Source organism: Microplitis mediator, chromosome 9 (assembly GCF_029852145.1).
Source record: "Microplitis mediator isolate UGA2020A chromosome 9, iyMicMedi2.1, whole genome shotgun sequence".
In the NCBI taxonomy this organism is placed as follows: Eukaryota; Metazoa; Arthropoda; class Insecta; order Hymenoptera; family Braconidae; genus Microplitis; species Microplitis mediator.
Window position 1 is genome coordinate 19,766,982 of NC_079977.1, and position 13,210 is coordinate 19,780,191.

General features: G+C 35.2%; 1 protein-coding gene across 1 annotated transcript; it reads right to left on the reverse strand.

Annotated features, from left to right (window-relative positions):
• Positions 1-298: 298 nt before the first annotated feature.
• LOC130674241 (uncharacterized) lies at positions 299-4,541 on the reverse strand. Its single transcript, XM_057479511.1, has 3 exons — positions 3,948-4,541; positions 640-1,461; positions 299-568 (listed from the first exon to the last, which is right to left on the reverse strand). Exons 1-3 carry the CDS (start codon positions 4,539-4,541, stop codon positions 299-301), a joined length of 1,686 nt encoding a protein of 561 aa, XP_057335494.1.
• Between the last annotated feature and the right edge of the window lie 8,669 nt (positions 4,542-13,210).

Sequence of the window (13,210 nt, forward strand, 5' to 3'; positions counted from 1 at the left end):
TTAATTTTTAACTTAAAACTTTAACCTATTTGTGTCGGTAAAATAACGTTTTAAATCAAAATAATCAAAATTGAGAGAATTTATTTAAATCAAGATATATTCCATTTTCCTAAATATATTTTTTAACTCAAGAAAATTCTCTTTGAACCAAGATTACCTTTTGTTCAGTGTATCGTATCAAATTTTGTGTATTGAATATACAACTTGATAAATACCTCTTAAAATTTAAAAAAAAAAAGTGGTGTAAATATAGGAAAAATATAATAAAACGACTTAATCACATGAAAAATGGATAAATTTAATGCAAATTGTCTAGATAAACATTTATGAGAGTAATATTTTGGATATTGAAAACGAATTGTGAGAAAAAAGATGCTTTCGTTTCAGGATCATTTATGACACCCATGAGAGTTTTGGTAGAAATAATTGTCAGCTTACTGACAAAATCTTCTGCCTGTTTCTCAAAGACAGGATCGTCAGTTGCCGATATTATTTTGCCAGTGTGTAAAGGAGATAAATTCAGCGTATTATATTCACGGTTTACATCATCATTTGGAAACACCAATGCCTTAAATAACAAAAAAAAATGATTTTAAAATAAAAATATAATTTTGCAGCATAATAATTTTTGAAAATCACCTGGAACAAGCAATTGCCTTTTTCTGTACGAGCAACATAGTGTGATTCTTCATCTATCCTATACCGTAGGACGATATTTTCACCACTAAAAATATCTGAGTTCCTAATGTTCTGTTCGTCCAAATTTATGACACGAACAGACGGAATAATTAATTTTCGTCTTTCAAATTCAGAACAAATAGTAATCTTCATACACTTGTAATTATGATTTAAATATTTGCGATCAATTCCGTAGTGTTTGCGTTTAACCATTTCGTCAAATAGGTCAAATTTATAATAATAATCTGCCAAATAATTAGGGTAAGTTCTATAAGTGACATAATTCAGTACTGGTATGTCATTGACGTCGTACTCAAAACAATAAGTATATTTTAACGTCGTCGATCTGTCAATTGTTTCATCGTAAACATCGACTAAGATATTATCGACCGTAATAGATGAATTAATTGCTTTTAAATCGAAAGCATTGATAATATCACCAGGTTTTAAATGTTTCAATGGAATTTTATAATTGATTGAATTATTTACTAATCTGATTGATGATTCTGGTAATTCAGGTAGTGAATGTAATTTAATACGAATAACAGCGTTTGGCATCATAAGATTGAGAATACTGAGGTAAGCCATTGGATCATTTATTAAATCGAAAAGTGATTTCCCAGAATTATTTAAATCTTCATTGACTATATTTTCAAGATTGCGCTTATTACTGGCTGCTATTACGTGACTTCTATGCAATGAGGATTCGAAAAAATTGTCGGAATTTTTTTTCTTCTGGATTTCATCTGTGAAATTACACTTTCCTGCTTCGTTAACATAAACCTGAAATTAAAGTTGTATGAATGTAGAGTTCGTTTGCGAAAATGTTTGCAATTGTTCTGCTCTGAAAGTTCACATTCTGTCCTAACTATCGATAAGAAATCGCACTCATCTATCATAAGAATTCAAATGATTAGAATTTGCGCATTCGTCATTTATACTGCAAACAAAGGCAACAATTTAAATTTTCAGGCTCGAATTGGATCGAAAATAGTAAACACGCTACGGGGGAAGGTAGGAAGTCCTAATCCACACTACAGGGTCTCGGTAGGAAATCATCGGTTGTGGTGCAGCACTATACTGATTACTGTGCGGTATATGACTGCGTCGTGTGCGCACCGTTTTTCATGTCTATTTTAAGGGGTCGTTTTTTAGGAAGAACAAATGAAAAAATTTGAGTCTAGGATTTAGAGTCAAATTGACCCGGACCATCCACGCGGTTTTTTTTAAGCGCTAACTTCTAGTGATAATCATAATAATGATAATAATAATAATCCTCGGATCCTCGGATCCCTCCGTCTATTTAGGCAACAAAACTTGGCCTGCTGCGTAAGCTGACTATCTTGTTGATAGAGCTTCGCAGCGGTACCGATTTGGTGCTTAAAAGAGGTCCTTGGTAGAGTCAGACTAATAATAATAATAATAATGCGCACGGTGCACATTGTGTGGCCAGCGGGGATTTCATCCACCCCTTGGCGCATCGTGGGTAATGTAGGTCAGCCTTCCACTTGCTGACCCACTAATCGCACAACAACCTTTGCATTAGGCCAACTCCCTAATGTGAAATTTAACTGAATTTAAGATAATTTTGAACCCAGAAGTGCTCCCCCCACAACCAGGCCTTCTCAGATGAGGGCTACCCACTAGCTGGGCGGAGCACTGAGATTTCGAACGATGACGACGTTGGCGAACAACGGACTGCATTTAGGTGGACGGAGGAATTACGAGCCGATCTCCTGATGTGCTATCATAACAGTGAACCGGAGCGAAGAGGCTACATGGCTAGGATGCATGTTCTCTAAAGCGATATGCATCCTAACCACAGCCATTTTTCACAACAACATCTTCGTGATTATGCCTCTCATCTCCAGCGATCACGTAGATCACTGTTAACAAACAGACGGCTATTTCACCGTCTGTCTTTTCCAGCACAGCTGCATCAGGAGAGACGCCGTTCTTCCAAAGACGCTGACAATAAATTTGACACACGGCCAGTATGTATCTTAAAGAAGATACACCACCCAAAACCTCTACTTGACACGGAAAACCACGAACTATCTACTCGGAATCAGGAGTCTACTTTGCTCACAATCAATCAAGCTATCTACGATGCTGCCTCCTTACTATTACCTTTAGCAAGAGAAAATACTTTTTCGCCTGAGGCTAAGATGAGAGGGCGCATTGGGCAGCTTTCACTGAAGATTGATGATTTCCGGGAACATGTTTCCTGCATTCAGTGTGTGATTGACTATGTAAATGCGCGTAAAGCGTTTACATCTAAAGTCCGCCATATTGTGGTTGGACTACGATATCAGCATCACACACTGAATAAGGAGAATCTTCTTAATATTAAAGAAAATTCCCTTAACAGGTTTAGGGCTCTGGTGACTGCTAAAAAGTCACTAGAGAAAAAGCTTAAGCGGTGTACCGATAACTCTTCATTTGGGTTAAGTCCTTCATGCTTTCTGACACCTAAGATATCTATTTCTAGCGATAATTTTTACTATAGTCAGTCTAAAAAATATCATCCTGCCAATGAAACTATACAATTAAAAATAATAATTTTTACTATTGGAAATTTTAAAAACTATATCTTTACCCTGTACTTTTTTCGTTTGAGCATAAGTATATTTTAACAGATCACTCATATATTTTAACCTTATAATTTATGATATACAACAAAATCACACCCGGGCGCCGCATTACCAATCAAAAGTATTGATAATTCGAGTAAATTTTAACATGTTTTTTTCCGTGTGGAGGTTCTAAGAAGCTATCAATTCTGACTAATTTCAAGATGATGTCCGAGTATATGTACAGTTGGATCGCGTTATAAGACTAGTTCGGGGTTGTAGGGGAAAAAATTTTTTAAATTGAGCCACTATTGTGCTTAACGGCGTTTGCGCCGAAACCTCGCTATAAGAGATATTGTGAAGACAAAGTGGTCAATATCTAAATTTTTCCCATTCGCATTGTAAAATATACTTCTCGATAGCATGTAAATGAAGTGCAGTTTCTACTAATAACATTGTCAAAATTTAGCGACTGGCTAGATATTCTTACAGTACCAAACGTAATGGGTAATTTTTACTAAATAATTTTTAGCTTGTATAGTACGTGGCACGGAATAAAATACGATTTGAGACAACGATGATGTCGGACCTCGCCTTTAGCTCTAACATTCAACCGCACCCTTGTCTGGAATCGTCTCATTTTATTGTATCCCACCGAATATACTATTTACTAATGAAATTTAAGCAATTTCTTACTTGGAGCAGGCACTCTCCGGTAGCAATGGACGATATGAAATGGGTTCGATTCTTTCCTTTTAATCGTAAAACTGCTGTTTCATCCAGCAATAGTTTGTAATTTATGCGATTATTCATAGGTGGAAAATCACTTCCATTAATCACTCGAATGTTTACATTTTGATTTCTCTCGATATTACATATTTTAACAATACCATACAGATATTTATTATCGATGTAACTTTGACTAATGCCAAAGTCATTATATTTAAGTCTATCGCTGCTGTTAAATATTTTTGTAGGATCGTGTTTCGTATCATCAATGCTGACTTCTGGATGATAATAGGACGGTAGAGATTTAACAGATAAACATGATTTTTTTGTTATATCAGTATAATCTTCACCAGTAAAATAGTCAGTTTTGATAAATTCTTCTCTTCTATAATCTTCAAATATATTTCCAAAGGATTCCATTAACGGTTCTTTGAAATAATTTAAATTAACTATGTCACCAGCAGAAAATTCAAATAAAGGCATTATTTTAGTAGCAGTAAGATTTATTGTGACAAGTTCAATGACAATAATAAGTAATAATTTATTTTTTATCACGTACATTCTAAGCAATTACTGCACTTGTTATTTTACTAAACGTATTGTCAACAACTGAATATTCTTTTTGTTCAACGAAACTAATTAAATCCAGAAATGTAGTGTTGTTGATTGAATATAAATGCCCTAGGCCAAATACTTTGTCTAAACTGGCAATCAATCGTGATTTCTATTGGTCGAAGAACCATAAAAAATTTGGTAATGACTGTCCATTTTTTATCTGCCGTAATCTAACCTTGGTTATCGTTTTGTAAAGTAGCCTTATCGTTTTGTAGAATTTTAAATTGTGTTTTCGAGTAAGACATAGACTTATGTATATCGGACACACAAGTATAAAATGTGTTCTATAAGAGAAGCTACAAAGCAGATATAGTTAACAATAAAATAGAAAAAGCGTCAAACTGATAAGAATCAAGGGTACATTGTACGTGTGGTCGTGTGGGTTATCGTAATTTTTACCATTTGGAATCGACAAAGAGGGCGTGGCTGAAAAAAATATATGATTATTGTGTGTACTTCTGATATATGTACATTTATGCGATGATAGTGCTGATAAGAAATACTACAGTACACACAATTAAATTTGCGCATTGAAAACAATTCGACGTTCTACTACCGGATGTCATGGCCCATTTGATATGCTTCCAAAATTTATAATCATCAGAAAACTATTAGTTTAGTCCAATTATCGACGAATTGAAACAAAAAAAATCTACAAAAACATCATTTCAGTGATAATGTTACGTCCAGACAGACGTAACAAATATATCAGTCCCTTAATTTTGAGTCAAGACACTGAAGTCTTTTGCTCGGTCAACGGGGACTACGTTATTTTGTGCCGAGCATGAATCGGGATAGGAGGAGTGCATATGTTTGTTGTTATTAGCATTAAAAAATATCAGGACTTACTACTTATGTTGATTCATTTAAGACAGTTATTCTGAAGATACACAAGTCGATGATGATCACGATGATTGGTTGTGGCTGGTCCGTCCACTCGGAAGCTTCCCGGCTTTTGCTGCTGCTTCGTGGCAGCGAGCAGATTTAAGGTGGTTACGTTAGTACGTGTGCTTTTTCACTTGGCAAATTTCACTAATCACCTTCACTTTTGGTTGATTTACGGCTGCGCTCGAATGAAAAATTATTAACGACTGTTACATTAGTAAATGAAAATCTACGACACGATAAATTTTCCGACGATTTCGTTAATGAAGTTAAATAATATTAAAACTAGAATTTAGTAATATTGATCGAAATTTGCTTAGTTTTTCGAGCAATCGAATCTCGCAATAGCTGAATTGATTCAGCAGAATCACTTCGTAAATTATAAAAAACACGAATCAACCGAGAAAGTATGTAAAGAATTCATGTATAAATTTTCGTACGGCGGATATAATTCCCTTCATTTTTAAAGCAATGATTAATTATTCAAAAAGATTATTTAGAAATTTTGAAAGTATAATCGGATGAACTTGAAAGCATCACGTACCATCCTATGGGTCCTCATATACCCTCGGAACTGAGTAACTACCGGAAGGGAGATTTTGGACAACCAGGGGCATCAGAATTTCTTGAATAGTGCAGGGGACATGGGTGGTCTCATTTTTGAGGGGACCAATGTGCTTTAACTAGGTTGCGAGTAGGTGGAAAACCTGGCCCCTTGATAAGGAAGATAGACACATAGTTCCCTTGGAATTAAAGAAGATACAAATTATAAGAAGGAGAGTAGTAGGTGGGCCCCAAATGTGTACTTGCTAGAAATTTGGAAAAGGCGGGATGAAAAGGTATCAAAAGATAGGGTAACGATAAGGTGGAGAAAGTAATCGGTGAGATTTCTTTTTTTGTCCTCGGCAGGATAGTGGGAATGTATAAGTTAGTTTCGTGGAGTAAAATAGATAACTAGGTCAGGAGGGTGAGGGACTGTCGGTAAGCTCCTGGTTAATTTCTTAACTCGATGAAGACAAAGACTCACGGTTGCCAGAGCTGGCAAGTTTCGGATAGTGGAGTCAGGGAATAACAACGACTATTCTAGACATCTTAATTTTCAAGAGATTCTTTATTATAATTTCGGTTTTATATTTGAAGTTTACACAGCTGCCTTTTGCTGGTTAATGTCTATCTTTGATTTGGAGAATCGATACTGCGGTAATATTAGAATTTATATATCTCGCCATCGAAACGTGGAGCAGGTGTGATCTTACAACTAGAACAAAGCATTGCAGAAAGAAAAGAATAGTATATACCGAGTTCAAATGTTTTAAAGACCAGATGCGAGTAATCCTTTGTATACATGAGGTGGTCAGGTGATGGCCCGCTGCGAGTAAAGAAACACAACTGAAAAATTTGGTTGCTGTGACAATGTGATATATATTAAAATTTCGGAAACCACACACGATCACCTCATGTGGTTGTACTCGTATAGCCGAATTGAATACTCTTCTATTGTGAGCGCTCGTGAGATAAGAAAAACCAAGCTTACTGATAATGAAATGCTCGCAAAAAGACCCTAAATTTTACTTGTAGTAATAAAACTTCATCCAAAATTTTCTGATCACCTTAGAACGTAACAATAATATCAATATATTTTTTACTTTTCAAGGTCTTTCTTTGTTCCCAATTAACAAAAGTGAATACCAGAAATTCATTCGTTATCAGTAAATCGTTAAAAAATGCCTGGAAGACTTTTGGTTAGTTAGATGATGTACTATTTTAACGTTACTTTAATCGATAATCGTTAATTCTCATACTCTTCGACTGGGCCGTAGGGTCCACGCTTATCTAACATCCTTTAGTTAATTAGTACACATAGATTATTAGCGATAGCGATACAATTTTCTTTGCATTTACATCGAAAATCAATGCAAACAGAGTTTAGAGTTATACATTGATCATCTCTCCAACAATATCCGTTCAAAAGAGAAGACATGTTGATGAACTGACTTGCATATTATTTGAAGCACATACACATTTTCCTTTTTTCGAACAGGATGAATGCCACGAATCACTACATTCCATAACATCATTACAAGAACTCAATGAGTGGGCTGTATCAAACGATCATTAATTAAATAAATTTGATTATTCAATTCTACGATAAACTTTACCATTCCCAACCTTAATATTGATTAAGATGTACTTACTTTCAACACATCGGTTCGCGGATACTGCTGTGTGATTACTCTTACATTGACACTGATTATCAAAACAACGGGATGAATCAATATAACAGTCTCGATCTTTTGAACAAAATCCATTGATAGTTGGTACACAATGTAGCTTATCCAACGCAAAGTGGTTTCTCTCACAAATACATACATTATCCGCTGAGCATCTTGATTTTCTGTTGTGCCTACAATCCTTGTCTATTGCACATGGTTTGCCCAGTGTAGCTGAATAAGGTAATATTTAAGATTTCGAACGTTAAATACTAGAAATAATTTATTACTACATTGCCTAAAATCAAGAGTCAATGTAACGCCGAATCCACTGAACTCCAAGATATGGTCTTTGAAATAAATTTTAATTAACGCACTGTATGAAGATCAGAATATTATTTGCAGGAAGATTCCGAACTGTACAAGTGGGGTAAGTATAAATATATTGCAACATATCTCGAGTCATAGTCGAACAAAATCCATTTGATTGTTGTATTCTCGATCAACCTTATTGTAATAGATGTTTGGTCACCTGGCTACAAGCTTACGCTAACAAAATTAGCTGGTTGCAAGCTTGTTGCAAAGCTCATTTGCAACCTGGTCGTACATTTTTATGAGCCGTTGCAGACTTAGTTTAGTCGTGTTCGGTCTTTTAAAACCGTGTGGTCGTAGTTCGGCCAAATGTTATTCTTACTCGGGTAATGAAATTTTATTATTTTTAGGTATTTATCAGTGTATACTTAGTGCTCTGATAAATTTGATAGGATATATTTATATTTAATATTAACGAACATGCATACGTGGAAAAAAAGAACTGCCGCTGCAACCAGATAGGGCCTAAATTAGTAGAGTTGAGAATCAATACCGATAAAAAAATAAATTTACACATATAGATGTATGTGTGAGCGTGTGAGCGTGTATGTGCAGTAAAAAGATTTTTCTCATCAGCATGATTTCTCAACTCCAATAAATCACATTATTATACTCATGATAAATTCAAGACTATTCTTGTGACTGCTACAGGAATGGACCTGTGGTTGCAACAGGACTGATCTCGTAGCTGTATTAAGATGGATCCCGTTGCAGCTACAGAGCATTCCTGTTGCAGTACCAAAATCATGCCGCAAAACCTATTCCTGTTGCAGCAACCTTTCTTTATTTCCATGTAGATATGTATGAAAATAAATAATTATACTCACTTGGTTCACATGTATGAGGAGAGTTCTGCCAGTATGAAGAGTCACAAACACATCTATTGTAAACACATATTGAATTATGGACATAGCATTCTTCGTTTTTCGAACAATAACCATATAAACGTGGTACACACTTTGTGCTATTCAGTGGGAAAAAATTGATTTTACAAACACATTTTTTATTATAACACTCTTGCCCTACGTTGATACAGTCAGAATCTTCTTTACAGCTTTCTAAATGCACAGTCAAAAAAAAATACAAAAGCATAAATGAACATGATTATTTTTAAGAGATATAGGTAAATATAAGGCCATATAATTGAATTGATTCGGCAGAAGCTCGGATAGCTCAAGATAATTTTGTTGCGTGACACGATTTTTCAAAAAATTTCAAAGACATCTCTAGATCTTCTCTTTGGCACAGCACTTGGGAACCTAGCTTTGGCCCACCTATATTGGCCCATGCTTGGCTCAAGATTAGGTACTCAGTTCTAGCCGTTATAATGATTACCCGGAATTGGGCCAAGACTGGAATCACCTGTTTTGGCCATCTAATGGCAAGCCAGACTTGGGCCAGGACTGGGTAACTTAACATTGGCCGTCCAATGGTGACCTAGACTTGGGCCAAGGTAGATTATCGAAGTTTGGCAACTATACCTTGTTACGAAGTTGCCTCGTGCGCCTCCGCCATCATGTGACCCCAGGTAATGTCACGTGAGACAGTGCGTCGGCACGACTATATAAACGGAGCGCAATCAATCAAAATCAGCTTTTTGGTACCGGCTTTAGTTTAGAATCCTTGTAATATTCTAAGCAGTCGTTGCAAATCAATCCAGTAGTGCTGCATTACAGTTAGTTAATCAGCAGTAAATTAACAGTTAGTTTAATTTACCTCAGATTGAGCTCAATTTACACTTAGTTAAATTGAGAAACGCTCCCGTTATTAATTACGGTTATTAATTAATAATACCGATAAGTGTGTGTGAAGTGGCATTAATTAAGCTTTTCTCTTAATAAAATCTTAATTAATAATTGATACCAGTGTTCGAGAGAATTCACCTGTTATCCTGCCCACCTTTATCGCTAAGGCGTTATAATCGCATACTCATCAGGTCCAGCCAGTCCAAGGTCATCAGGGACATCACCATCGCTCCGAACTACGATCTAGGCTAAGTACTAGTGTTAGTTTAGATTTATAAGGCCAGTTCGGGTATAAAATTAATAAAATAATAATAAATAAGAGTCTCATGGGTCTGAGTAACTAGGGTAACCCACGAAAAGGCTGTTCCAACATCTCGTACAGTTTTGAACGGCAACCCACCGTTTCAACCTATAGTTTAATAAGTAGATCATATAAATGTATCAGTTCAACATTAGTAGGTTCGTCCAGTAGCTACTGTTCAGACTCAGCAATCAGAAGGATAGCAGTTCGTACCCAGAGCCCAACAGAATTTCCAATGAGTTTTTTTCACATCATTTATCTCCCTTAAATAGTTTGAACTTTAATTATCATAAACTCTACGAGGTTAATAATAATAAAATTTTTTTTAATTAAACTTATTCGTTTTCTTGATGTATCGACCAGGTCTGGCAACGAAACATGGGCCTGGTCCGGTAACCAAGCATTGACCAGGTCTGGCAACCAGTCTTGGCCCGAGATTATCATTCCAGACTTTTCCCAAAACTGGCTTACAAGTCTGGCCCAAAGTTCTACAAAGTTGAGCCAAGTCTGGGCCAAGCCTGGGCCCGTGGTACATTCCTCTCTGGGAAGTTACGAAAAAGAAGGGAAAAAGGGGCCATTATTTAGGTTAGTCACCGTAATTGTAAAGTTGCTAGTCTCCTAAAGTTGTCAAAATACGTTTGCTAAAATATTGCTCGTATGTTTCATCTCTACTATTTTTGAGACACGAATCAAAGTATGAGATTCTGGCTTGCTATTGAAATATCTATAACGATTGCAATATCTATAACGCATCAGAACGCGCACATGGGAATAATTATCGTCGTAAGCAAGTAGAGTAGGGACAAAGGAAACGAGCAACTTTATAGAATGGTCCTGAACGGAAAAAACGATTTCAGGGGACGTTGACTGTATTTGTTGAGAAGATTTCTTCCTGCTCATTACCTGATTCTCTTTCCATTCGAATTTCCCGGAACAAGTATAGGTACGCTTTATGTATTGATTCCTGAATATTTTTTGTCATCTGCCCAAGCTTCATGCTAAAAAATACTTACTATTATTTAGATTTAGGCATAGAAATAGGTAAGGAAAGAACCTTTTTGACGAATAGTTTATGAATTGATTGAGAAATATAATCAGACATTCAGAAGTGCGAATTGAACCAGACCAATCTGCTTACGTTCAAACTGCTCTACCAAAAACTAGCCGAGCTTATGCCTAATTCCGTTCAGTCGTCTGAATTCCCGAAAGACATAATAAAGTCCACATTGACGACCATATTCGGAACAAACAGAATTTTGTGGTATACATAATTCATTATTACCTGCTTTGATTGATGCTGGTGCACATGTTGAATTGTCTATAGTATAGCGATGATAAGCACATATACATCGTTTATCTTCAGAACATTTTGAATAGCTTATATATTCCTCACACTCTAAAGTATGTTCGCAAGCCATGCCTAAGTGAGCTGCACAATGAAAAATGAATGAAAAAAATTAAAAAATGTGATAATCGATTAATTTAAATTCCAACATCGATTATTTCTAATCTATCATTGAGTATGAATGATAAATTATGAGATTATAAACAAGTTTTCTTGTAATAGGGATTACTTGTTTCTAATCAGTTTCAATGATGAATTGAAATATTTCTATTTTTAAATAAGTGCATTTCAACACCGCTTATTCAACACCGGATTATGGATATATTTAATTCTTACGTTTTCTACATTCAATGTTCGAAATAGTTTGGTGCAGTGGTTTGCATTGACACTCGTTATCGATACATACTGAGTAATCAACTTTACACTCGTCATCTGTCTCGCAATATAAGTTCAATAGTGGTAAGCATGATGTTTGATTTTCAATGGCCAGTGTGTTTAATGAGCAAGTACAGGTTTCGATTGCTGAACAATAAGAAAATTTTATTGTGCCACAATCGGAATCAGTTCTACAGGATGACCCTATTGCTGAAATTTTGATAATGGATATTAGTTAATAATTATGATACTTTGAGTTTAAGCTCTCATTTGATTACTTCGTATGCATTGATTATCTGATTGTTGTAAATAATGCTCATTGCATTGACACTCATTATCAATACAGGAAGAATGATCATTTGCACATGTTTCGCTTTTCCAACAAAATGATCCTAATGCTGGTTGACAATATGTGTTATTCACCATCAAATTATTCGATCTACAGACACAAACCTCATCTTTCGAACACTTTGCATGCAAAATTTTACTGCAATGTTCATCTCTTTCACAGGAATCTCCTAATATACCTGCATTGAAAATAAAATTAGTTCAGGTCTTCAAAGTTGAATTTTTGTTAGTAATTATTGAATCATATTAATTATAACTACTAAAAAATTCGTAGTTAAAATCATAAGTTATAATTATTTATTATTATTAATAACCAAGGGTTGAATAAAAATTTCGAACCCTCTAGCACTTGACATTGAGACTTCTTTCATGTTTAGGCGGGTCATTGTTTAAAATAAAGTGATTGCATAGTGTCTCCAGCAAGGGCTGGTGATACAGGTGATAACTCAAAATTTTATTATCGAAAATGCATATTTAATGTATTGAAAATGGTGTCTTATTGTCCCTACGGTTTCCATGGGAAGTGAAAAAAAAAATGTGCTGTGAACTACACGGGAAAAAATTGTAGTTTCTATAAAGCAGCTGTAGTTGAGGTCAAGTTGGAGTAAGGAAATGCCAACTTCATCTTGAAATAACCTCGACCACACGTGTAGTAATGTCAATTACAATCATTAATGTTTACCACTGTATTCAGTTGTCGGTACTATTTATGTAATCTCTTTTACTCCATATTGGAGTACCCGCTACCACAATGGTTTACTGCAATATTGTACTCAGAAGAACCACATTTTTTTTTCCGTGTACCGTCAATTCACTAAGATAATACATTTTTAACTCGAAATCGCGTGTCGTTTTGCAATTTAATCACAACTTTGATAAGAGAACTGAATCAACACATCTTTTTTTTTTTTCAGTGTGATCTTCATTAATAAATATTAATTACCTCTGCGGTCACGTGATAACTCTGTATTATTACTTAGCGTAAGTCCACTTGTTTGTTTCATAAATATAAACAATAAAATTAATTTCAAAAC